This window comes from Tachypleus tridentatus, chromosome 1 (assembly GCF_004210375.1).
Source record: "Tachypleus tridentatus isolate NWPU-2018 chromosome 1, ASM421037v1, whole genome shotgun sequence".
Taxonomy (NCBI): Eukaryota; Metazoa; Arthropoda; class Merostomata; order Xiphosura; family Limulidae; genus Tachypleus; species Tachypleus tridentatus.
The window spans coordinates 152,938,761-152,966,201 of record NC_134825.1 but is presented as its reverse complement, the minus strand read 5'-3'; the positions used below and the strand labels follow the sequence as shown (position 1 = coordinate 152,966,201).

At 30.6% G+C, this 27,441-nt stretch overlaps 2 protein-coding genes and 1 long non-coding RNA gene across 6 annotated transcripts in view; 2 read left to right on the top strand and 1 right to left on the bottom strand.

Annotated features, from left to right (window-relative positions):
* Miga (mitoguardin) overlaps positions 1 to 2,808 on the top strand; it is a 59,438-nt gene extending 56,630 nt beyond the window's left edge. For all 3 annotated transcript variants that reach the window (XM_076458962.1, XM_076458972.1, XM_076458968.1), the window contains exon 14: positions 1,409 to 2,808. In XM_076458962.1, coding sequence (XP_076315077.1) covers positions 1,409 to 1,546 — 138 coding nt within the window. In that variant the 3' untranslated portion in view covers positions 1,547 to 2,808. The remainder of the gene's footprint in view (positions 1 to 1,408) is intronic.
* Positions 2,809 to 17,004: 14,196 nt separating this feature from the next.
* On the top strand, positions 17,005 to 24,056 carry LOC143227510 (uncharacterized). Its single transcript, XR_013015006.1, has 2 exons — positions 17,005 to 21,452; positions 23,897 to 24,056. It is a non-coding gene; the product is annotated as an uncharacterized LOC143227510 (long non-coding RNA).
* LOC143227493 (uncharacterized) overlaps positions 21,450 to 27,441 on the bottom strand; it is a 52,752-nt gene continuing 46,760 nt past the window's right edge. For both annotated transcript variants that reach the window (XM_076458937.1, XM_076458944.1), the window contains one exon: positions 21,450 to 26,902. In XM_076458937.1, coding sequence (XP_076315052.1) covers positions 26,660 to 26,902 — 243 coding nt within the window. In that variant the 3' untranslated portion in view covers positions 21,450 to 26,659. The remainder of the gene's footprint in view (positions 26,903 to 27,441) is intronic.

Sequence of the window (27,441 nt, the reverse complement as noted above, 5' to 3'; positions counted from 1 at the left end):
GTAGTGGAAAAGTTTTTTTAATCTGAAATTTGAGGATAATACTGATTTTGTGGAAGTAGTCGGGCATTATAAATTCATTCTTAGTAAAAGGTTTTAAGAAATGTACAAGCAGATTGTTTTCACTGTTGAAGTGCCTCCAGATGATCTGCTGATTTTTCATGTTGACTTAAAACTGTTGATACATTTTTTCTTTGTTATGTAAGAAAACAGTAACAACTAACTGTATGAAAAATGTTGCAGCTGAAAAAACAAAACACTTGATGAGAAGTAATCAAATATTTACTTTTAGTCAGTTGGTTGGTCATAGTGTATTATTATAACTCCTGAATTTTTGTTTGTTTGTTTTTGTATTTGGGAAACTCACAAGTGTATAGCTGTATTTTACCCATTTTGACCAACAGTGTTATATCTATAAGTTGACATTTGGTCATTTAGATGGACTACTAAAATCAAATATAAATATATTTTCAAATTCTGTTTACTTTTCCTTTCTAGAATTGTCTTTATCTTGAGAAACTGTCATGTTTTAACTTGTAAAATATTGCAGTACTAAGTTATAGCATTGTTTTGTCACCAGTTTTAGAAGAGATATCTTCTTGACTCCTCACTTCTTTGTAATATCTAATTTCAGAAACTTGAAAAAAAAGATGGTTCTTTTTTGGCTCTTGAAACTTGCTACTTTATTTGATTTTCCTTTCTAAAAACATCAGAAAGATGTTGTCTTCTATCTTTCATGTTTTTTTCTCATTTTTACCATTTAATAACTTGAATAAACAGTTTTATCACTATTATTACTTATTTTTTCTTCCTTTCTACAAACATAAAAATTACATTTATATTTTATATGCTTCTGAAAAACTAGAAAAATATCTTTTAGTCAATAAACTTGTGCCCTGCTTAAATGTTATAGTGGCCTAATTTCTGAAATATTTTTGGACTTTTTAATTATAAGTTTTTGGAATATTTTTATTTTGTACACATTTTTGAATGAAACAAGAAATTATAACTACAGAGTTGGAACTGAATGCTCTACCCTTATTGTCCTACTGGCTTCTTATAGTTTACATAATGAACTAGGAGAAGCATAAGATACATTATTGTTATACAGTGATCTTTGTAAATTAGTAGAGTGGTAAAAGTTTTGGTTTTTTTATTTTGTTGTCCTTGGGATTTGCTTCTTCTGTCTCTCCAGTAGTATCAACCCTAATACTTTGGTACTATTTTAAATTTAGAAATGTTCAACGATTTAAATGTAAGTGTGTTTACTGATTTGCTTGCTAACAAATTATGGATAAGCTGTATTATTCTTTTCCACTATGATTTTTCTGATTTGTTTAATAACACTTTTGATTTGATATAACTGTTTCTTTTGCTAGTTTATAACCAAAGTTTGGTAATTATTTCTTAGGATGAAGTGCTGGGATTTTTAAGAGACATTTTTAACTTTGGAATAGTGAGGTACACAAGAGTGGAAGATATTGCAGCTGACATTGCTCAGATAGCGGAGGAGAGGTATGACAGAGCTTGTCAAAGGCTGTCCTTATAGCTATGTATATACATATTAGGTTATGATAGCACATTGTAAAAGAAATATTTATGTAAATTACTACACTGACAGTATGTTATTAATACATAAAAGTGCACCAGAGACTGCAGCAACTCTTCAAGAAAGAAGTAGGTAAGGAATAAAATACATAAAAGGTTGTAATTTTAGCTTATTACAGTATTATATAATCTAAATTAAATAATGAAATAATTTAATTCTCAAAAATATTTAGATATTAAATAAAGAAGAAAAATTATCTTGTTTAAAAAAAAGTCAAAAGTAAAACTGCAGCTTCAGTATTTATCCTAAATCATTTTATTTCTGTTAAAATAAGAGGGCATTTTAACTAATGAAATGTTTATATTTGAAAAAAATAATAACTGTGTAATTATTTTTGTCCAGCATATAATATTTTTGTGCATGTTTTGAAACTTTTAATTAAATTCCTTTTTATTAAAAAAATGTCATTGGTTTTGTTTTACAACACTAGGTTATTGAATAGAATTATAGTGTTGTATATTTTTATCTAGTATATTTTTTTCAGCTAGTAAATACATAATCTGAAAAATAATCGATATTGAAGAATCTGTAAAAATCTTAATTATTGTTGTCTGAAGCACCAATCCTTTGAGTACATTAACTTTATTGAATATTACCTTTTCAAGAGTCAATTATAATTAGACTATGCTTTAAATGTCTCACTTCTGTACATAAAAATTATATTAATTGAATAGAATACTTGAAGCAATATAATAATTTTTTCTCTTGGTATTAGAGAGTTGTTAATAATAGACGTCAAGTATAAAACGTTTGAGTAAAAGCTTTCTTAATGAACTAGTTATTTATGTGAAGATTATTTCTTTAAGCTTGTTTAATGATGTAATTAATATTTTGAAAACATGGAGTACTGTTTTGTATAGTGTTATTAGCAGTAAATTTATCCCAAGACTGTTTAGTTAAGTGAACATGAAAACTGTTTTGTTTATGTGGTGAAATCAATATGTGGAATATTGAAGTGTTTTATGTTTTAATCAGAGACTTGTGTGGAACTGTGCAAATTTTGTATTTGGTAGAGAAAAATTAATAATTGATGTGTAAACTCAGAATTAATGAGTGAAGGTACGATACCATGTAATTATCATTATTGATTTTAAAGTAAAACAAGGAAAATTGTTTAATGTTCTGTATCATAAGCTATCATATTCATACTGTGGTGGTGTTCTGTTTAAAGAATATAAATATATTTGCTTGTTTATCCCAAACTTGTAATTTTCATTTTATTAATTATAAACATGACTAAATAAGAAAATTGCAAACACAAGAGAAAATAATATGGCTGTTATGCTAATGGACCATAGTCCAATCACAAAATAGAACTATCATAAAGAAACTCCGTATGATGCATTTACATCCTAAAATGTTAGATAAATTTTGTATTTGTTATTTTTATTTAAAACATAATTTTACAATAAATATTAAAAACATTAAAATATGGAAAAAAAGGTTAGTTCACAATACTCAAACCCACAGAAAACAACAATAAATATCAAATATAAACACTGAGAATCAAATATTTATCACATAAATGATATCAGGAAGGAGCTGATGCTGTCATCCAGTGCTGGGTGACTACTGAAAATGGAGAGGCCCATTTCCAATAAGGAATTTAAAATCTGTGGTTCCAGGGTTGAGGATTTTAAAGTATGGGGTTGGTGCCACTCTTTGTGCTTATATTTAGGCCTTTCTCTGTGATGGTTTCTCTTAACAGTGTTGTTTACTGGATATATGTGTGCTGCACATTTTATGGTGCATTGCATTATGTTATTTGAGTCTGTTCTTTTTAAACTTCTGATTGAATGCAAAAACTCACTCAATAGCAAATGTTGTTTTTGTAATTCGAGTGTTGTGAACTAAAACTGTTTTAAGATTTAAATGCTGAAGATGGAATTCACAGAAATTCTGAAGTGTTCGTAAAGTAAAGTTTTAGTATTGCTGTGTTTTAGTATCTATATCCATTTAAAACTTTTACAAAAGCAGAAGCATATAAATGGAGAAAAAAATATGAAAATACTCTGTCCTGTAACTTTCAAATATTTACATAAGTCTAGATTTACTAAATGTAACAAATACATATTTTATAGAATTTGAGAACAGTATGTTTCATAAGCAAAACCAAGTTTATTACAGGAGATAGATGGGCATAGAATTATTTCATTTTTGTGTTTGTGAGGTTGTAATTCACTGCCAGGATTCACCACAGAATAAACACACACACACATATGTACTACAAATGTTATTGAACAGCAAAGAAAGATTTTTATTATTTTGACTTGCTTGACTTGTATCAACAACAAGTAACCTTGACTGTACATTACAAATTGTTGATTTGGGGATATTCATTGATAATACCACTTACTGAAATTTTTCATTTGTGACAAAAAAAATCATGTGTGAGTGGCAAGTAAGATCAAGTGGAAAAGAAATGAACTTTAATATATCATAAGAATATCTTAAGTGGTTTATTTGTAACAAATGCTGTCATGTAATGTTTCTTAGCTGGAATGCTTTGTGAATAAGCCCTTTTATAAGTTACAAAAATAGTTTACAATCATTGCTAATGTTTGTTTTTGAATGAATTATGATCTAGATATACAGACTATAATGTAAAGAACTGTTGCTTTGGTTTTTACTTTAGCTATTTATTTTAGGAAAGCTTGCTGTGCCTAAACCACTTCTAAAACTGTTTATGTTATAAAAGAATAATACATTATAACACTTCTATTATTATGGTACAAAACACTTCACTCCCTCGTAACATCTAGTTTGACAATGAAAACTGAGCAAAAACATCATTTGTTTACTTAATACTGAAGGGTAATTGTATATAATACAATAATATTGGAATAAAAATATTTACATGTATATCAGACGGATATCATTCAATTAATTATCATTCCCGGCTTGCTGGTGTAGTGCCTGTTATAGGCTTAAATATTTTACCTTCAGTTATTAATTTGGCAACTGTTTTACACAAACCATTAAACAGTTTACAATGGTGGATATGACTAAATGTTTTCTGTATTTTCACTTGTTCTGTGAACAAAAATTGTACAATTTTTAAATATGTTTGTCAGTATCACATTCTTTGTTTTTATTGTGAAAGATGATTCAAAGTACAATACCACTAGCATATGATAGAAATCAGCCAAAGGAATAGATATTAATCGCATTATTCCTTAGTATGTCAGTTTTAATGACATGCTGGAGGTCATTAAATGATATGCAACAGGCAAGATTTCAAAATCTCTTCACAAGTACATTTTGTTAATCATTTGTGGATTATGAAGTTATTGACTTTTAAATACAATTCACTGTGTTAGAGCCAGTCTTTTAAATATTAAGAAATATCTTGGTCACTCATCTAATACATTTGTTGTAAAATTGTGTTAAAATTATGTAAAGTATCACATTGAAGTAAACAGTTTAATGTGGATAAGAAAATAAAATTTATTGAGCGAAAACTATTTTAGTACAGCGACAAGTCCATTAAACTAAAGTGAATTTTAATTACAAATTAGTGAGTAATGTGACAACCACTATTGATATAGTCTTAGTGGTATGTATCAAAATATATTTTGACATTGGCAGTTTGAAGGTAGTGATACAACTGATAATTGATCACTTTTTGAAAAGTATGTAACAGTCTTTTTCAACATAAAATATTGTAATATTCATACACTCAAACCATAAAGATGTTTTTAGATCAGGAATTTAGTATTTCCAAGAGAGGGATATCCCTTATACTTAAAAGTAATTGGAAAATAGAGGGAAATGGATCAACTGTGAGTCCAGGACCATCCACCACGAAGGATCTTCATTTGGAAAAGTGACTTAAGTCATCGTAGAAACATCTTCTATGATATATCCAGTCAGCTGTTGCATATCTCAATAAACTGAAGAATGAAATTGGTATTCATGCCATTCTGTATTAAGATATATTGGTCAGTGACCAGATATGATTATTATGGATTTCTATACAGTTGAAAAGTTAAATTACACACTTAGAAATGCATGCTAAATGTAAGCATTTTTGACCTAAATAAATATGTTATAAAGAAACTTTTTGTAAATGTAAAATTATGTAGATGGCAATGCAAAAAAGAAGGCAAACAATAATATAAGGATAAACAGCTATACATAAATCATACCTGCGTGACTTTCAATATTAAAATGCAATGTTATTCTGTAAAATGCATGGTTAAAAAAATCATTGAGACCAATTCATTTGACCGACCTTATAGTGAGAAACTGTTATAATCAAGAAATATTTTGAATTGACTTGATTTTCCTTGTACGTAAGCCCTTAAATCTTAGCTATGCTACCTTGATGCCTACCGTAACATGACTATGATATTATGATAAACAGACTGTATACCAACAACCAGGAATGTATGTATAATGTCAACTACAGTAATATTAAAGACAAGTATACATTTTGTGATATGTGATATAACATTAAATTTTAATGTTCAAAGTAATTTAGAGATAATCTATGTATAGCTGTACCATCCTTATATTTTGTTTGCACTACCATCTCTGTATCGCTTTTCATTTGCAAAATATTTTTATTGTTTTGTTACTTTTTTCTTATTCTGGAAATTTGTGTATTCCATGAATGTGCATTACACAAATAAATATATGTACTGATTTTTTTCGCTCTGTGACTTCGTACAAAATATAAGGGTTCGCTCCTTTGTAGAAAGTCTTCGGATTTACAACGCTAAAATCAGGGGTCCAATTTACCTTGGTGGACACAGCAGATATCCCGCTATTGCTTTGCTAGAAAATACACACACATACATGTTCATTCAAGTCACTGATTGTGTAGTACGAAACATTGAGTATTGTGCGTGCTACAGCTTTCTGATATTCATTTATTATTAGCTGATAATTCCTGTTTCACCCTGTATTTAATTTTTTAAAGGAACTCCAGATTTCTGTTAACAAACTAAATTCAAGGAGTAATGATAACATTGTTTACACTAGAATTATGATTTCAAAAAGTTATTACTAGTTATTACAACTAAACGATGGTATTGTACTTTGCTCAGAAACACATAGAATGGATTTAAGTTTAAACTGACTTTAGTGGTAAAGCATCAGTAAAGTTGTGTTGATAAAACGTAAATTAATTGCAACACTTTGTATTTTGTGTAAAAAAATGCGTAAAACCTACCTTTTGATGTTCCTTAAAATTTAACTGTATATAAACTGTTCAAGTCGTTGGATTGAGTAAAAAAGGAATTAACTCGACAGTAGGGCCCGGCATAGCCAGGTGGTTAAGGCACTCGGCTCCTAACCTTAGAGTCGTGGGTTCGAATCCCTGGCACATGAAACAATTTGGTGAATTGATTAGTCTCTTATTACATGTTATTAAGACTTGTAGTTCAACGTACAATTTGCGGTTTGTTTAACGAAAAAAGTCAAATAGCTGAAGATATGAGGAAATTGTATGTACTCTTAAATGCTCTTTTTCACTAGTCACAGATAATTGCCTAATTAGTTTGTGAGATAGAAAATTATATTTTTTTATCGTTGTGGTTGTGTTTATTGTTAATTTATTATTTCCTTCTATCGTTTAAGTTATCAATGAATTTAAGTTGCATTAAAATGCTAACTCAATATCATTTGTATGTTAAGTATATATATATATATATATGTGTGTGTGTGTGTGTGTGTGTGTGTGTGTGTGTGTGAGAGAGAGAGAGAGATGAAACTCACACCAGCTTCCCGAGCAGTAACGTACAGATAATATTAATATAGCAGAAGGGTAAGTAAAGGTTCATGATTTACTCTGTGAATAAATACTCTACCAGAAGCAGAGGCTTCGCTCAGAGAGAGTTACATGATGTTGTTATTGATATTGAAAAGAATTATTTTAATATTGTAATTACTGTTTTTTTATTTTTTGTAGTTTTTGGGATTAGATTTTTTTTTCTTTCTGGTTGCTTTTCCTGTTTCAGTTTTTATTTATTTATTAAATTGTTTTCTTAATATTGGTGTGAAGGCCAGGCATTTGTTTATTTTGAATTTATTTCTAAGTGTTAGTATTGTGAAAAAATTGTTTTTGTTGTTGAACCATGTTTGTAACTGCGTGTTCATTTTCAAACCAATAAATGCTATTGGTTTTTACATGGTCTATATAATATTCACTCGACTGCCAAAAATACCATGACTTCTTTTCTAACCGACATAGCATCACAAGAGATATAAAATGCACTTTTTCCATTTTATACAATTTGTTTTTTGTTGTGTTTTTTTGGATGTTGTAAACTTAGAGATCCGGCTAGTCAATTAGTTAGGGCGCTCGACTCGTAACCTTAGGGTCGCGGGTTCGAATCCCCGTCACACCAAACATATTCGCTCTTTCAGCTGTGGGAGCGTTATAAAGTTACGGTTTATCTCACTATTCGTTGATAAAAGAATAGCCAAAGAGTTGGCGGTGGATGGTGATGATTAAGTGTCTTAAACTGCTAAATTAGGGAGGGCTAACGCACATAGCTCTCCTATAGCATTTTACGTAAATTCAAAACAAGCAAACAAATTGTAAATTTGAAATACTAAATAAACTTCCTGCACATGAGACTGATATTGTCGTTTCCAACTTTTATATATTTGTTAAAGAATGTGTCCAAATGATCTTAGTTTAATATGATAGATATTTTCAGGCAGAACGTTTTGGGCGACTTACTTTTATTAATCCTAAACTGTTTTACATAAAGATTTAATTTATACACAGTATAGTATACACCCATAACAAGTTGAAAGTACGAGTACTGTTATGCCTATACATATTTATTTTCCCTTCGTATATATTTTACAAGGATTCTCAATTAAAAATACACATTATGTCACAGCACTGAATATGAATAAAACAAACAAAAACACTAAATATTCTCAGGTTTGCGTTGGAGGTTACCTATTTATATTCCATTTAATGTCGTTTCACCAATGTGGTAATGAATGATGCCAAAATCTAGGGTTAGATTACCCTTAAAAAAGACTAGATATATCAATGTGGCTTTGAAATAAAACTTAACCAACATCAAGCAAAACAATTTTGTTAACAAGTTGTAGTAGCAAACAATTTGTCGATACAGTATTGTGTTACAATAGCGAGGTAAGTTTAGAAAAATAAAATAAAACGGAACAAGTATATTACTCGCTTTTCAAACCGAAATCACACTGTGCATCAACTGAAAGAATAGGTGTTTTCTTATAGCAAAGCTACATAGGGGTATCTGCTGAGTCCACCGAGGGGGAATCGAACCCTTGATTTTAGCGTTGTAAATCCGTAGATTCGCCATTGTACCAGCGGGGGACTGCAATGGTACAGTTTTTTGTTAAAATTGATAACTAGGCGAGACTGTATTTTTTATAATGTTTACTCGGGGAGATTTAGGGAAGAGTGAACCATCATTTCAAAAATAATTAAATATATATAGTGGTTTCTTTAATTTATGTGTAGATTTAAAGCGCGATTAAGCACATTTCTCTTAAAATAAGCCCCATATGCAATTGTATGAAGAAGACGAAAACAAAAACCGCAGTTATTGCAACCCTGATTGTTAAAATGGCGTACGTATTATCTGGTTCGTTTCTAACTCTTCGTTCAATTAAGTAAATTTGCACTGTAAAATCGTATTAACCTAGAAAGAAATGACCTAATGCCAGTTTATAAGTTTTCAAATGAAACTTACGACCCTGATGCTAGATATATTTGTATAAAACGGGTCGTAAATCGTGTTGTCGTTAAACTCTATAAAACTCTATTATGTTTTTACATAATTTAACCATGTTATCAGAATACTCGTTTGGAAACAACTAAAATAATATTATGCGAAAATAAATTAAAATGAATTATTCACAAATGAAAGCAAAAAAAGAAAAAGCGATAAATGTTATGAACGATAATTTTTTCGTTACTTTCTGTTGTATAATTATTGTGGTGAGGTGTAACCGCAAGGAGTTTGATTGTAAAACGTCACATAGAAGGTTGCAGAATAAAGCATTTTTGGCATGTGTAGAATTATATAACAAACTTTTGTTACATTGTTATTTTAATTGAATTTTAATGTAATTAAACATTTAAATATTATTTTCGAAAGACAATTTATTAATTTTTATGCTAAATCATAATTTAAATTTGTTATAATATTTGATGTTTGCTATGATCGCGTATGGTAAGGTATTATTTGTTATAGAATAACGACACGTTGAACTATCTGCTGTATTCATTGCAGGGACTCCAAACTCGCATTTTAGTGTTCTTTGTATGTAAACTTACTGTTGCCTCTTCCGGGGACGATCATGTTAGGCAAACAACATGAAATGATGGTGTGAATATGTTTTTTATTTACTGAGCAATCTACGAATTTACTAATTAATCATGAAGATGTATTTAATTATAATAAAAAAGTTTAAAACTTAACGCATAAAAGCTAAAATACTGCACTATCTAAAGCATTGTTTTGTAAATATTTTTGTTCATGGGACCCATGAAGTTATTTTTGGGGATAACATAATAACATTATAACCTTACAAAATCGACGCATAAAAATCACTATAATATTAACCACAGACTTAGATTCTACGTCTTAATGTGATGGGTGCACATGTCTTTGTGGGTAAATTTCTGTAATGTTAATCATCCTTAATTTCAAGTCAGTTTCAATATTCATCCGTTACTTGGACTTCAGAGTCGTAAATGAGGAAAATCTCGTCTTGTGCATGCACATGGTAGCAAATGGCACTGAGAAACGCCGTGCTTTATCTGAATATTTATTCTACAGTGCTTTGACTTCAGAACTTTTAATATTGGATTTGTTTTAAAATCTGATCTTAATATCCGACAAGCGCTTTTCTTCATTCGTAGAGAAACCAGCAGGCAGATTATTATTTTACAATGCAAAAAAAACTCTGAAGTAATTGATGCATTTCCCCACCATGTAACGTAGTTTTAGACATTATTACTTAATGTATACATACAGCTAAATTTTTAAGGTTCGAAGTGTTAGGATTGCACCAGGACACAATCTCTTCCTTTGTACCAATAACTTTAATGATTTTGTTTTATTAGAACAAAGCTACGCAACGAGCTATGAGTGCTCTGCCCACCATGGGTGTCGGAATTCGATTTATAGAGTTGAAAGTCAGCAAACATACCACTGCGTCATTAGAAGGCAATCTAAATGAACTTGGAAACCACCAGTGGTCTTTGTCTCTTTGGTCTAAATCCTCACGTTATCGTATTTATGCAGCTTGAATTGAATTTTCTCAAAAGAAGTCGCTAGTTGCCAAGTCTATTACGAAACAAAAGATTATTAACTAAGAAGATAATCAAAGCAAGATTTTTTATTTACCATAATTCTGAAATGTTGTTGGAAACTGAACTAGGACTTGAAGACAAGGAATATAATTTAGAGCTAGGCATGGAAGTTCTCTATTTAAAAAGATGCATAGTTACACCAATAACATAATAAAAATGTAACACGTAATAATATATTAGAATTTCGAGATAAACAGTTGTGTTTTGCTACATCAGTCTTAAGTATAAGTGAGATAATATATTCTCCACTGGAATTAAAAACACAAATTGGATGAAAAACTGGGGTAACCTTTGCTCATGCTAAGCAAAAAGGCAAAGCTTTGTTGCCTTTCTTTTTTTGTGCCACTCTCCAAAAGCATTTTTTTTCTGTGTATTCCACTAAGTTTTAGTGAGTTACATTAAAAATTGAATTTAACTATTTTTGTCATGGTATACCAATAAATATAGTGTAACAAGTAAGTAATAACTCATATTTTAATAGTATGGAAGTTTTAAGTTCTTACTTTTATAAAACAATATTTAAAAAAATCTAGAGTTTCCCGTAATAGCAGAATTGTGATACTTTTTTTCTAGGCATCGCCTCTTCTCTAATATCTTAAACACTACTCCGAGAAATACGAATTTTAACGAAGATTACTTATTATAATATCGTCATTTCTCAAGCAAAGTATAATTTATATAGCTTTTAATGATATTTACTTACAGTTTGTTTGTTTGCAGTTAAGCAAAGCTACATACTAGACTGTGTTCTACCCATCATAGATACTAAAATCTGATGTCTAGTGGTGTGAGTCTGCAGACATACCTCTGTGCCACTGAGGAGCATTTAGTTACAGAACCGTGAAATAGACAATCATATCTCTTTTGCCACACCCGCTGTTACAGTCCTTTCAGAAATTGTCAATAGTTTTAGAATTTCGCGCAAAGTTATACGAGGGTTACCTGCGCTAGCCATTCCTAATTTAGCAGTGTAAGACTAGAAGAAAGGCAGCTAGTCATCACCACCCACTCTTTTATCAAAGAATAATCGGACTAGCCGTTACATTATAACGCCCCCACGGCTGAAAAAGCGAACATGTTGGGTGTGACGGAGATTCAAACCCGCAACTCTCAGATTATGAGTTGAATGCCTTAACCCACCTGGCCTTCCAGTAGTTTTTCCTACGTTCTATATTGCATTATTTATAACCAAAAGAAACTAAGGTTTTCATCTATCAGATAACGTTATAATGTATTTTTTCTGTATAGAGAAGTGCCAATTTCACTTTCAGTTTAAGCTTTATGCTTATGGGTATCAAATATACGAATATAGATGAATTTTTAACAGCCATTATCGCATAGTTTGTTATCCTCGCCATTATCTTGTGCGTAATTCGATAGCATAATGTGATTTACAATTACAATTTATGATGCCGTGAATGAAACACTTCAAAGGGCAATAAAACAATAAAATTTACGTATAGATGAGTGTATGCTATTACAAATTTAAAGCTATTTTGAATAAATAAATGTGGTTTCATTTTGTAATTTTTAGTTATTATAGAAAATAGTTATTTAGATTTATATCGTTTATTAGTGGTTACGAAATCGATCAAATTGATCATCTTTGTGTAGAGTTGGAGTAGGAAAAATAACTATTAAAATATGACGTTTTACCAAAAAAGCTTGCATTTATTTAGGATATTTTACAGATTTTGCAAATGAAAATTGAGACGAAAAAGTATTTTACTCTTAAGATGAAAACCAATTTATACACAGAGTACTAAAAATACTCTCTCTTTCTCTCTCTCTATATATATAATTCATTGACAAATATTTAGTAACAAAAATCTTATTATTGTGTATAAAAACTTGTAATATTTACCATAAGTCTGCCAAATTTTGAGGAGATACACTTAGGAAACTAAAATTATGATATGGAAATTAAAACGATGACAAAAGGGTTATGAGGTCGGATTCGATCGATCTTGTAGTGAGAAGAAAGAAACAGTTGAGTTAACCTTTTCACATACTAAGTAAGTAGGCAAAGATCGATTGACTTTCTCTTTGTATAAAGAAGCATCATGCACTTGACAATAAATTCTAGGAGGCGTGCCATTAGGAAATGAATTAATGTTAAGTATCCTTTTTAATGTTGTTGTTGTTTTGGAATTTCGCACAAAGCTACTCGAGGGCCATCTGTGCTAGCCATCCCTAATTTTGCAGTGTACGACTAGAGAGAAGGCAGCTAGTCATCACCACCCACCGCCAACTCTTGGGCTACTCTTTCACCAACGAATAGTGGGATTGACCGCACATTATACACCCCCACGGCTGGGAGGGCGAGCATGTTTAGCGCGAACCCACGACCATCGGATTACGAGTCGCACGCCTTAACGCACTTGGCCATGCCAGGCCATCCTTTTTCAAGGAACGATTTAATTAATTAATTATCAACACATACTGTACCAGTCATGGCAGATTAACAATACGCCATCGGGTGACAAAATTTGAAACTATGACATCATTATCTTTGATTACATCACCCCGTCTCCTGAAGCAGCTAATCAGCGTGAGGTGCAGGCATCATTTGAATGCGACACTCCCTACTTTACTACTTAGAAAGTTGCATTTTCGATCCTATATCAGGACACGCTTTAATAAATGCCGGCGAATTCTCTATTCTAAAGCATAAATAAATAATTTAAGTTGCACAGTAGTCCTATTCTTTGGTTTGCTTATTGTAGACAAGTAAAATTTAGGATATTGTGTAATGTAGATAAAATATTTCAAAAGTAACTGCATTTCTCAGAAAACATAAATTCATTTTTGCTTTACTTTGCCACTCTAGTTCTCTTGCTGTATAACAGCCACTGATTTTTTTTTTTTAACATTTCACCTGAAATAGTTTCAAACTACATCTTAAAATTAGAACGTTACTTCTGACTGATGTAGCAGTTAGGTGTGCAAACGTCCCAGAAAGAGCAAAACTTTCTGTGTTGTATATACGTTGCTATTTAGTTCTCTGCCAATTAAAAATGCAAACAAACTTAACTGTTGGTTAGATTGGAGCTCAGCAAAAAGCCACACAACAGGCTACCATGGGTATCGAAACCTTTCAGTGTTATAAGATTCCAGGCTTACCACTGTCACGAGTTTCTCTCAATAATTACCGAGTGATAGAAAAAAAAAAAGTTTTCACTATTTTAAAGTTTAGATGAGAGAGAAGTATTCAACTCTCTAAATATAACTTTACCTATTTCACAGGTGTTTTTCACAAAGTTTAAGTTTATGGCTACTAGGGGGATTAAAGCATTATCTTTGTTGCGCGCACGTTCTAACTAATGTGATACAAGTTATATTTTCATCATTTGGGGACTTTTGGCGAGAGTGAGCTAAGAGATAGGCGAATTTTCTGAAAGTTCTTGAATAGTATAGGAAAACTTATAACCCTTTTCCTGCGAGAACCACTTTCACTTATCTGGGCAAAGATAAATTACTATACCCATTTGGACAAAAACAATTACGCATATTATAAGAAACAGCTTCAGCTGAAGGGAAAAAAAAAAAAGAGAGAGAGATCCAACTAGGTCGAGGAAAGTGCGGGTCGCCAAGGAAAAAGCGATGCCGACCACTGCACCTGAAAATACAACAGTGACTCCGGGAAATTAAGGAACATCCACAACTAGTGGCCCAAAAACCAAACAAGGTAAGTCTAGTTCGTTTGGTGGCCAAAAACTAGAATTAATTTCGAATTTAGAAAAAAAAAAAAAAAAATCCCCGTTTCTGGCACTGTGTAATGTAGCAAAAGCAAAATTAACATCTCTAGAATGTGATAAAGAAAGTAATTCAAGAAAAAAAAAAACGTAAACCAAAAAGAAAAATAGCTAAGTTAAGTAATTCAAGCGAAAATTCGGAAAACGAAGATGAAGGAGAAGAAACTTCTCATACAGAGTTAGAGACAGTTCCTTCCTCCATTAAAAATAATACAAATGATGATACTACTTAAACAAAGCCTTGGATGTTGATAACACAAAAACTAATCAAGAAAAAAATCTAGAACAAAGCGATGAACAAACTAATGAAAATCAAGTAGTGTCTGAAAGAAAAAGAAGAAATTCATTACAAAATGAAAATACACAACAAAAACATACACCACCTAAAACTAAACCACTCCAATATTCTATTATTATTAAAGACGCGCCTGGCACATATAATCAACCACAACTACCAGCGGAAATTAGTAGATGCAAACCAGGTGTCCAAATAGCTAGCATAAAGCGTTTACCTAGGGGCGGTGTCCTTGTCCGAGGTCAAGGAGCTGCTGACCTAAATAAACTACATAAAGAATGGCCCAAGGACGCCTTCACACCAGAGAACATAAATATACATTTACCAGGAACTAAACTACAGCCTAAAGCAATAGTAATCGGTAGGGTGCACCACTCCATAATAAAACATGATATTGAGCACACATTACACAATCCAAATACACCATACACTATAGTGGAAAGAATTATATCCAAGGTCACAAATAAAGCAACAAAGTTAGTAATAGTTGACATGGAACAACATTACAATATCTTGGAACTGATAAACAATGGTATTTTGTGGCACCAAAAATTCCATGTGGAACAACTAAAAACACCAGCAGTAGTAATTACATAGTGTTTTAATTGCCAACGATACGGACACGTTTCAGCGGCATGTTTAGCGACACCGAAGTGTTGCGGATGTGGCGGTGAACACCACAATCTGCTTGAAAAAAAGAACAAGCTACACCAAAATGCTGTAACTTTGGAGAAACAGCAAATTATAAAGGATGTGACAAATATAAACATATAAAACAACGTATCTATGAAATAAAAACAATAAAACCAACACAATAACACAACAAACACACACAACTACAGGACCAATTACATATGCACAAAAGTTGAAAGAAAACACTACACAACCAAAACCACTAACAAAAGAACAACAAAATTCAACCAAAACAGTAAGTAATTTACAAGAACCTAACAAAATCACAGACACAACAAGCAACCAAGAAAACAACAATCTTATAGTAAAAGAAAACACAAACGATGCAACAATTCTAATAGTAAACTTAAAAACATTCTTACAGAGTTCATTACAGAATTTACAAAACTGACCCATTTGAAAAATAGCATAGACCTTTTCATACACATAGCTAAAAACACATAACACCACACATACCACAACAATCACAGGATACATGCTCAAATCTTAAATTCACAGTCCTTAGCATCAACATCCAAGGTGCACTTGCTTCCAAGAAACACGAGATCGAAGACATAATAACAGATATTAACCCTGATATTTTTAACATAAGTGAAACACTAAGTTATCCCAAGAATATATTCAAAATATATAACTATACATCAATAAGAAGAAATAATCAAGGCATCAACAGAGGAATTATGTTATTATATAAAAACCACCTTTCCGTTACTGAAATCCAAATGAACAGCAGAAATGAAAATATAGTGGTTGATATCCTCTTAGAAAACCACTCGATAATAACAACAGCAGGAATATACTGTTCTCCAAATAAGTGCATAGACATAAATCTCATCTACAACATCTGTTCCCACAACCGAAATACAATTGTAATAGGTGATCTGAATAGCAAACATCAGAACTTTGGATGTAAATCCACAACTCTAATGGCAGACACCTATGACAATTCATAGATAACAATAGCATATCCCTTATTAATGATAATACACCTACCCATACTACCTATGCAACATCCTAGACATATACATCCCAACATTAACTTCACATGTGAACAGGAAGAAAGCAATCAAATATCATTTCTTAACCTCAAAATTACAAGAACCGACACACAATTCAAAACAGAAATCCACCGAAACATCACCCTTACTGGACTATACATTCCTTGGGACTCAGCACATGGAACAAAACAAAAACTCAACATACTAAGAAACCAAATAAACACAGCCATAAAACTATGCTCACCAGATAAAATTAACGATGAATTAGACAAAATAAAACAATACTTCATCAACATCAATAAGTTTCCTCCACAAACCGTAGAAAACATTATACGCACACACCTAGACAGAAAGCAAAAGTAAATATATCTCACGAATCAAAAAATCACGAAACCATATACTGCTGTATACCATATATTCCTGACATCAGCAAACAAATAACCAACATTTGGCAAAAATTAGTAACAAAATATGACATTCCAGTTAATACCAAATTTATTCAAAAACCAGGCACAAAACTGAGGTCTATACTATGTAAAAACTACACTGACAAACGCCACACCAACATTATTTACAAAATACAATGTGATAACTGCCACGACTTCTATATTGGAGAAACAAGTAGAAAAATGGAAACCAGATTCAAAGAACATAAAAAGTCACCTTCACACGTTTTCGAACACTGCAAGTCAAATAAACACAACATAACCATAGAAAACACTCAAATACTAAATAAAGAAACAAACATAAACAAACGCAAAATTAAAGAAGCCTTACTTATACAACAACCTAAACCCAAAATAAACCAATATAAAGGAACGCCTTTATACCTATATTAATATAATAAAATAAATAAAATTATATATTCAAACTTCTAACACCGCCCTCTACATTCCGACACTCAGTTACACAACCCCTTTCAAACATGTGGTCAGCTTCCGGTCAGTTACCTCTTTCTTTGTGAACCTGACGATAACCGAAGGTCGAAACGTTGTTCGCTCTTCTATGTAAAATATTTTCTCAGCCCAAACGAGCCGTTTTTGCATATAAATCCTAGGCATCTGTCTCACCTCTTTTAATGTTAGACAAAAGCTAATAAATTTGAATGTGGGAAAAGATGTTGACAGCGACCATCTCCCAATTTGGTGTGTCTTCGATCTCACCCCCCATAAAGATAAAAACTGTAGGCAAGACAAATTTGATTACAAAAAAGGAAATTGGCAAGAATTTCAAAAAGTATTAGACAACATACTACCAAACACAATTAAGCATACAGCGAATAACGAATCAGAAATTGATTGTTACAGTCAAATAATCTTGGAGAGCCTTTTAAAAGCAGCTGCGGACACGGTACTGAAACAACAGTATAAATCTACAAACAATGCATGGAAACCAACCAAACAATTATTAACAATGATAAAACAATGAAGACAATTAAGAAGACTATTATTGGCAACAAGAGAACAAGAAGTAAAACACAAATTAACAACATTAGAAATAAAATTAGAGCAGAAATTAAACAGCAAAAACAAGAAAAATGGGACAACTTCTGCTCCCAACTAAACGAACAAACCGACCCTAGTAAGTTCTGGTTACACTTAAAAAGATTCACAAATGAACCCACGACAAGAAAATACCCAACACTGGAATATAACAACACCTTAGCATAAACCAACAAAGAAAAAGCAGAAGCCTTCAAACATCAATTACAAAACACATTTAAAACATATGACTCGGACATGAACAACTATTACTACAATAAAGTAAACAACTACGTAATAAATAACATAGAATTATATAAACCACATTTTCCAGTCAACATTACAAACAACAACACAAATAATACATTTGACTACAATATCCAACTACTCACAAAAAAACTAATATTTTAATGTTCCACAAAGAAGGAAAACCAGCCAATAAACCAAACAGGTACCAACCAATCAGCCTGACTAGCTGTGTAGGCAAAATTCGTGAAAGAATAATAAGCAAGACTCTCCATATTTCTGGAGATTAATTCAAAATTACCAGAAGAACAAAATATAGACAAATAACATATCATTTAATTAGATTAACTGAAACAATAATAAACAGCTTTAATAATAAAGAATGCACTGTTGCCTGCTTCCTCGATATCGAGAGAAAGCATTCGACACTGTATGACACAATGGTCTTCGGTTCCATATGTATGAAATGGGACTACCGTGTGAAATTATTCGCTGGTTATCAAACTTTTTGGAAAATAGAAAATGTAGAATAAACGTAGAGGGAACTTTCTCGGAGTTCTTCACTCCAGAAGCTGGCGTCCCTCAAGGAGGGGTGGTTAGTGCTATTCTCTTCATCATGTATGTAAATAATATGCCACCTAAAGATCCAAATCATGGATACGCGTCACAGTTCGCTGATGATGTAGCAATTTGGAAAAGTGCCCCTACACCAGAAATAGCAGCCACTAACTTACAACCACAAGTGAACAGATAATGTGAATACTGACAAAAATATAGAATTAAAATAAGCACAGCGAAGACACAATTAGCAATATTTTCAAAATCTACCAAACATCAAAAAGTTCAACCCCAGATCTACATGAACGGAGAGCTTCTCCTGACTGCTACATCCGCAAATTTTTTAGGGTTAACATATGATTCTAAACTTACCTGGATAAAACATGTAAATAACATAAAAACTACAATTTGGCGAAGAATAAATTATGCAAGGAGTCTAACTGACAGAAAACATCATTAAAATATACAAGGCCTACATTAGACCAGTAATAGACTATTCAAGGAGTCTAACTGGCAGAAAACATCATTAAAATATACAAGGCATACATTAGACCAGTAATAGACTATGCAACTCCTGCATGGATTAATGTAAGTGAAAAACAATTCCAAACTAAACTCCAAACATTACAGAATACACTAATTACATCAGCATACAAAGTACTTAAACCACTTCCTCAAAGTTCATGCACAATTACAAATACATAAACAATACCAGATTGACTTCTACATAGTACATTAAATATTTTGATAAAAATTGGCGAAAAAATGAGTTATGCAAACTAGACAGATATTGCATATATGATGAAGAGAGACCTAAACACCTTTCCCCGTTAAACTTGTACATCAAATCTTTAAGATAAAATCAAATTTAAAATAATAATAATAATAAAATAGTGCTAAAATAAAACAGGCCACCTACGTTCTAGACTTATTAAAAAAAAAAACAATGTAAATGGACATTGCCCTGAAAAGGACCAGATTTAAAGTTATGCTATTACTTCAGCCATTTTGTATTTACTCTAAATGTATTAATCAGTCCATTCCAACTGAGTAATGGAAGGAGGAAGAGGTCTAGTGTACCTGACCCTCCTGGGTATACAAATATATATACCCAAACACCTAGAGATAGATTTTCATCATTTCATAAATAAGTATTATAGTAAAGTTAAAGCTACACTACTGTTTAGACCAAACAAGGTAAAAACAACAGGCACCATTATGAACAGTTAGTTAATCAATGGCTACACTTTTACATGTTGCATACAAGCAAAACATATGTACAATGCAGCAACTTTAGTAGTAGTTATTATGTATCTGAAGCTGAATATGTATTAGTTATAGTTAAATTACTAATTCTGAACTGCCGACAAGAGAGAAATCAATTGGTTGTCAGCACTCACTGTTAACTCTTGGACTTCCAAATGTGTTTGCCCTTTCATCTATAATTGTATTATTATTACACAACCAATTTACCCTTTAGTTTGTAAAATATCAGCCCAAACGTTCATAGTGGGTACTTCTAGCCTGTCGCCCTCCCTTTGATCAGTAGGTTAAAATTATGAACAATAACAGATAGCTTTAGGAGCTGTCATTACAAAATTCAATGCCGCCAAGCTTGAAAAATGTTTATGCTTTACAGTGATGGAAGTTAAATCATCCTAATCACCAGGGTATGCTGACTCAAAACTGATTTAATTGTGATTAACTGATTATTTAACACAATTTGAAGTTCGTAAGTAATCAACTGTATACATTTAATCAATCAGCTCCATTTTTTAAGTGCTAATCTACATAATTTGCTTTTATCAGAAGTTAATATTAATGTTCACTGCATGATTCAGTTATTTTTTGTGTAAAGATCTCAATGAAACTTAATTTATGACTTGAGTTTAATTAATCATTCTGCATCGAATTGGTTGAAAATATTTTAAACATTGTATTTGCAATAATATGTTTATTAAAAAGTACTCAAAAGAAACTGGCTAAAATGATGATTATAGATTGATCAAAGATACAAATTAAATCTAATGAAGATGTAAATTAAAAACTTTATATTGTTTAATGCAAATTTGTTTTTGCTCTGTATTAATAAGTATAAATATGATAGTACTGCATTTTCTGTCCATGTAACTAGTTTGCAGAGTTTTGATGGATCTTCACGAAAATTTGTACGGAAGTTCATTAGATCAATGTGAGGGCATGTATAAATTTTCAGTTTTGCGTTTTTTTTCACAACTACTTCACCCCTGTATATGGATCCTCACCAAACTAGGCATAAGGGTGTGTTAGGTCCATGGGGAGATGCATGCAAATTTGCAGTTTTACAATTTTGTGTGCAGTTTTTATTGGATTTTTTTACAATTACATATAAAGAGAGGTAATCTTTCATGTCCTAAGATAACCTTTCATTAATAACCAAATTGCATAACTTCCATCCAGCTGTTTAAAATTATTCTATGTCAGATATATATCCATAAAAGACATTCCACTAAGTAAGTAAACAGTCTTTATTTTCACTTGTGTTTGAAATCAAAGTATAACATTTAGTAAAGAAGAAAGTATCACTGTTGTTTTTATTATATTAAAAAAACGTAAAAAGCCCTATACATATGCATGTTAACATTTCAGGTATAATAACTGTAAATGTAAACATTTAAAGTAATTCTGTTAACATATCAAAAAATACTAAACAAATGTAAATGTAAGTGCAATCAATTACAAATAATACAAATTTGTATAGAAATAAGTCATTTTTATACTTGAAAACAACAAAGGATAATTACTGCAGAATACAGTTTCTCTGATGAAAGAACTGTCTAAACAATTTTTCTCAGTAGTATATATCCAATTATTTAATTCAACAACAAGTTTATGATCTCATTTAAGAACTTAACTTTTCCTAAATGTTCATAATCAAAACCCAATTTAAGTTTATTTCAAGTTTCATTCAATACACATTTAAAGACACTTTGTGGATTAATTTTGCTCGAGAAACTTGTATCTGTATGACAAACCTCTAGGTAGTCTAAATACTGTTCATTGTTCAATTATTTAAGAAAACATGCATAATCCTGAGTACTTGCTATCACAGTAGGGATGATGTAATAGTGACAATGATTTAACTCTGTGATTTACAGAAAAAAAAAGTCTATTGACACTTGGTCTTTTTTTGTCATTTCTAGAGTAACAGATTTAAATAACAAGGTATTATAACATTTCCATTTTATTGAAATGATGGCTTATGGCAGAAAAACTGTAGTAAATTTTTTTAGGTTGCTTATTATTTATTGTTAAGACTATATATTATATATTATTAATTATCAATATTGTTTTAGAATTACAATAACACTTCCAGTAAAAATTACATAATAAATCAATTTCTGCAAAACTGTCAAATAAACAAAGATTTGCTTCAAATATTAGGGTAAATGACAGAAGTAGATGAATGGACAATTTGCTTGTATCGATAATAAAATTATTCAATCTGATATAGCAGCTGCTGAATCAGGTATAATGTAGGTCATCTTTATTAGGTTATCAAACTGTTCCACCTGAACATAATAATAATACTCAGTTTGTCTAGAAAATTCGCATGTGCCTTACTATATGATTTCACATACATGCACATTTCATTTCAGCAACTATAGACAAAAGGAGAGATGTAAATATGCTTTGGTAGCAATTCTATACAAGATATTAAAAGGTATAATGTTAGGTTGTAAAATAACAAGTTTCTTTATTATGTATAAACCCAGCAATAAATTTAGTTATCATTAGTATTAATGAATAAATAAATAACATACTTTCAACCATCAATCATATTAAATTGGCAATAATTATATTTATAATGGTAATAATCCTTATCATTTTAATAGTTTCACATACCAGAATCACAAATTCTTGATTATTCATAATAAAGCCAATAAAATATTTAACAACCATTGATAAAAAACTTGGAAACCTGCTGCAATAAATTATGTTTAAGATGGTAATAACAATATATGTTAGAACATCAAATACAATATGCCAATTATTTTTGGAAAACCACTTAAATATTTGTCAAATATTAATGAAAATTTATAATTTGGGAAGACTGTTTCTCTTACCAATATTTTTAAAAATACAAAACACTGTACTTAAGAATAAGTAAAGTATGAGGTATTTGTATTTTATATTTTGTCATAACTCAGTTCATCTTCAAAATGGATCTTCTATGACTACAAACAATTGTTTGTTATGAACAATCAAAAAGAAACTATACTACATCACTGTATGCATTTTAAATAAACAAGTTTTTAACTAGCATTTAATTCTTGCAAAACAGTTTTTTTAAAATAGTAAAACACAAAACACAAGTTAACTGTCAATAAATTCAACATACAATTGTATACTTTGCACATAAGGTAAATCAGCCTTTTGTTGAAAACATTTTAAATATACTGACCTATTAAAACTTATAACATATTAAAATACATTTCTTTGTAAGGAGGTTCATTAGGACAACGTAAAGGTACATATAAATTTCCAACTAATTCATTTCTGCATAATAAAGTAATGGTGTAAACGTGTTTGTATAATCTTGATTAAACAGACAAGTCTCAAAAACTAAGTATAGCAATATTTGTCACTCAAAATATAACTAAAAAATTATTTACAATTACACATGTCCATCCAGCAAAAACAATTAGCACTTGGGCTAAAAGGGGTGTGTGCAAGGAAAACGGAATGTCAAAGAGACTGAATTAATGTTCAAGTAGAAAACAAATTATGATTAAGTTATCTATACAGTATGCTGGTTTTTAGAAGAAATTGCTGGAACTAATAATTTATGTTAGGAAATAAATAATAGAAACTAGAAGTATATGAATGTTAACTTTCATGTTGAAATACATTTTTACATAATACTTTTCTCCATAAAAAATTTTATTTATCTAAGGAAGCAAAATGGGGATAAATATCAAGGACTGGTTACAAATTACCATCATGGAAGACCAAAAGAGAAGCAAGTATAGTTTGTGGAGCCAGTTTGTTGCTATGTATTATCTTGGACTGACTGACACTTTTTAATAAAATTAAAATTACACTTATGTAAAAAATATTTTCACTTATAATATTCCCAAAAGTTTTTGACTCACCTAAATGTTACAAAAAACACTATGTTTAATAATGACATTAATGCTGACAAAAACATTGGTTTGTAACTAGTAAAACATACCTTATGAAATTACATTTTCAAGTCACAAAATTATTACTTCATTGCTAATATTTCAAGAAATTAATCATTTCAAAAAATAAATGGATTAAATTAATATGAAAAAATTCTTATAATTGTTAACTGATACCTTTAAACTAATGATAAAACTTAAAAATAACCAGTTGTTCTCAAACATAATAACACTAGTGTTATCCTCCATACTTTATATGCAATTTATTTAATACAGTCTAATGGTTAGAAAGCTTTTCAAGAAAAAGCCAGTACATACACTAGAAGCACAAAAATAAATGCATTCAGAGTAAAAATAAAGTTTGAAAGCAATTGTTGATCCTTATTCATATATAATGTCAAAATAAGATAAAGGCCATTCAGAATATTTTTAAAACAGTATTTAAGAAGACATTATTTAGAAATTAATTTGGAAATCTGCTTGCATGATTATGTCCCATAATGAGGATACTATTCTTCTAAATTTGTGTGACCTTATGCATCACATCATAACTTAAGTACATTTTTAATTCTTCTTAATAAACATAGGGTTGATTACATTATATAAAATGATTTTGAATATGTAAATCATGTGATAACCACAGTTAGCATAAAACATCGTGGAACAGCACATATCTGCTATATCGTGACATGTTGTGCCATATTTTAAGGAGTAAGACAATGAAATAAGTATTGACTCAATTTGATATGTGCTTTTCTTTTAGCAAGACTACACTTGGCCATCTGCTGAGTCCACCAAGGGGAATAGAACCCCTGATTTTAGCATTGTAAGTCCGTAGACTTACCACTGTACCCAATCTGATATGAAGAGAAAGTGGTCAAGTCACTTAATACAGTGTTTATGAATTTCTTTGTGATTACTGTTAAAATGGGTATTAGAACACCACTGTCCTCCTTGACTAAACAGACTAAGGTAAGCCACAGGTAGGAGGGTGTGCTTTGCACTTGAATGACTTACAGCATTGTGTTTTACAACTGAAGCTATGTTACAGTGCTATTGTTAAATAAAGCAAGTCTGGACAAGGTAACATGGACTATAAAAATGTAATGAGACTCCAAAATCATTTTAACATGATGTATTCAACCTGTATATCTTTAATGACATCATAAAAGATATACATAATCAGTACACTAACGAAGGGCACAGCACGACAAATAAAATTAACATACACTTCATAATATGAGTAATACTTTATCCCAAAAAGAACTAATACACTAATCTAGGGCTACAAGTATAAAATTGGAAGTATTCAATTACAGCTAAACCAAATTTATTATGTTATTTTTAAGATGTTTGCTGCTAAGCCTAGACTTTTATATGGTAAACTTGTGTTAAAAAAGAATTATCCATATACGCTTATTCAAATCTATACAAATATACTGTTAAAACTGATAAATAATTATAGTGGCAGGAGTATATGCAGTATTCATTGTTATTTAGAAATGTCATATTTGGTAGTATGACACACATAATTTTCCCGACTAATCAAATATCATCTACAAAAACAATTATCCATAAAAGAGTACTTGAAATATAATTATGAGTATAATCTGCTAGAGGTTAGAAACAAAAAACACAAACAACAACAACAGAAAAAAACATGCACTTCTTAATAACTTTCTCATTTTAGTTTAAAAACAGTTGCATAGAATTTCAGCCAATGTTAGAGTAGATAAAAATATTTAGGATTTCAGATGTATTACATATTATAGTCAAGTAATCTTTTCCTACTGTTAATGGTAATTTTGCTAATATAATTCTGGGAAAATAAGTAACAAAATTTGTAGGTATTATGAATCAAACAGGTAAAAAAAACAATCAAAGACAAAAATGAAACCCTATAGTCTGAGCAGTTTTGAAAAATACACCTTTCTTCCTCAGTTTGTTCCAACAAAAAAATGCTTACCTTTCAAAACATCTTAAGTTACAGGGTTTCTTACATATATAACACACACACACACACACACACACAAAAGAAAACCTTTTCATTATATTTAGTAACCAAATACTGTTCTGACAAATAATGAAATTCAATAATGGAAGTATTTCAGTATTTTAAACAAAAAATTCTTTATTACAGTTAACATAAGATAATATTAAAAAAACATAGCAATAAAAATATTTTACCAGTGTTCACCTGATATAACATGAATAATGGTAAAACAGTGTTTATTAATGCTATGTTTTAAAAGCATTCTAAATTTTATGCAATGTAGATCTTTGAATTTAAATGTTTCACATATCCCATAATGAATTTCTGTTATTGCCAATCAACAGAAATGTTGAAATATCTTTATGTGAGTCAATAAAATAAAGATTATATATTTTTAATTTTTAATCTCAAAACTACAACAAAATTAGTCACATCGGACACTTAGTGAACATTTTCCAATGTCTTACTGCACAATTAACATGCTGAGTGGTTAGATTAGCACACTGAAATCTTCTCAGCTGTCGCAGGAAAAAAATAAACATTATGAAACTATATTAGAAAAGCAATAACAAAACTTCCTCAGTTTTTTATCATTCACACATTCTGATTGGCCTTTGTATTTGTTAAGGCGGTTAATATCACCAACCACAGAATATTTAGATGACCAAGCATCTCGCTGTAAGATACCTTCTAACAAAGCTCTACTTGGTCCCACTTCAACAAGAATCCTAACAGCAAGGATATAGCCTTTTTTCTGTGCAACATGTTTATTTGGAATTATTACCTGAAAAGTTCAAAATAAAACTGTAAAACCAGAAAATATTACTGATATACAAATTCTAAATGAGTATTATAGGTAACAATAGTTTCTTTATATATAGCACAGATAAAAGGAAAGTTTTTCTTTAAATTTTGGGTTGAATAAAGCAGAAAATGTTTAGTAAGTGTTGATTAAACAAGCTGGAAAATTCATAGAACCTAAGAACCAGAAAAGTTATGATATAAATACTGATCAACTAATTGACTCAGTTCTATGCTGGTTCTGAGAATTACGTATTTAGTCTCTTAGTGAATTATATGCTTATCTATCAAATTCAATTAATTTAGGCATATACACCACAGGTCTCAAATTTTCAATAGAAAAACTGTTCATGAACTTAGGCTTACTTTATTATCAGAGTTTATACCGGAAAGCTTATTTATAAAATTAGGTCTGCAAATGAATGTGGCTGTAACATTCATCAGGGACAAATTAATTTGTTACCATTACATGGACTTTATTAGCTAAATATTTAAATTATATTTTTATTCACATTAGAAACA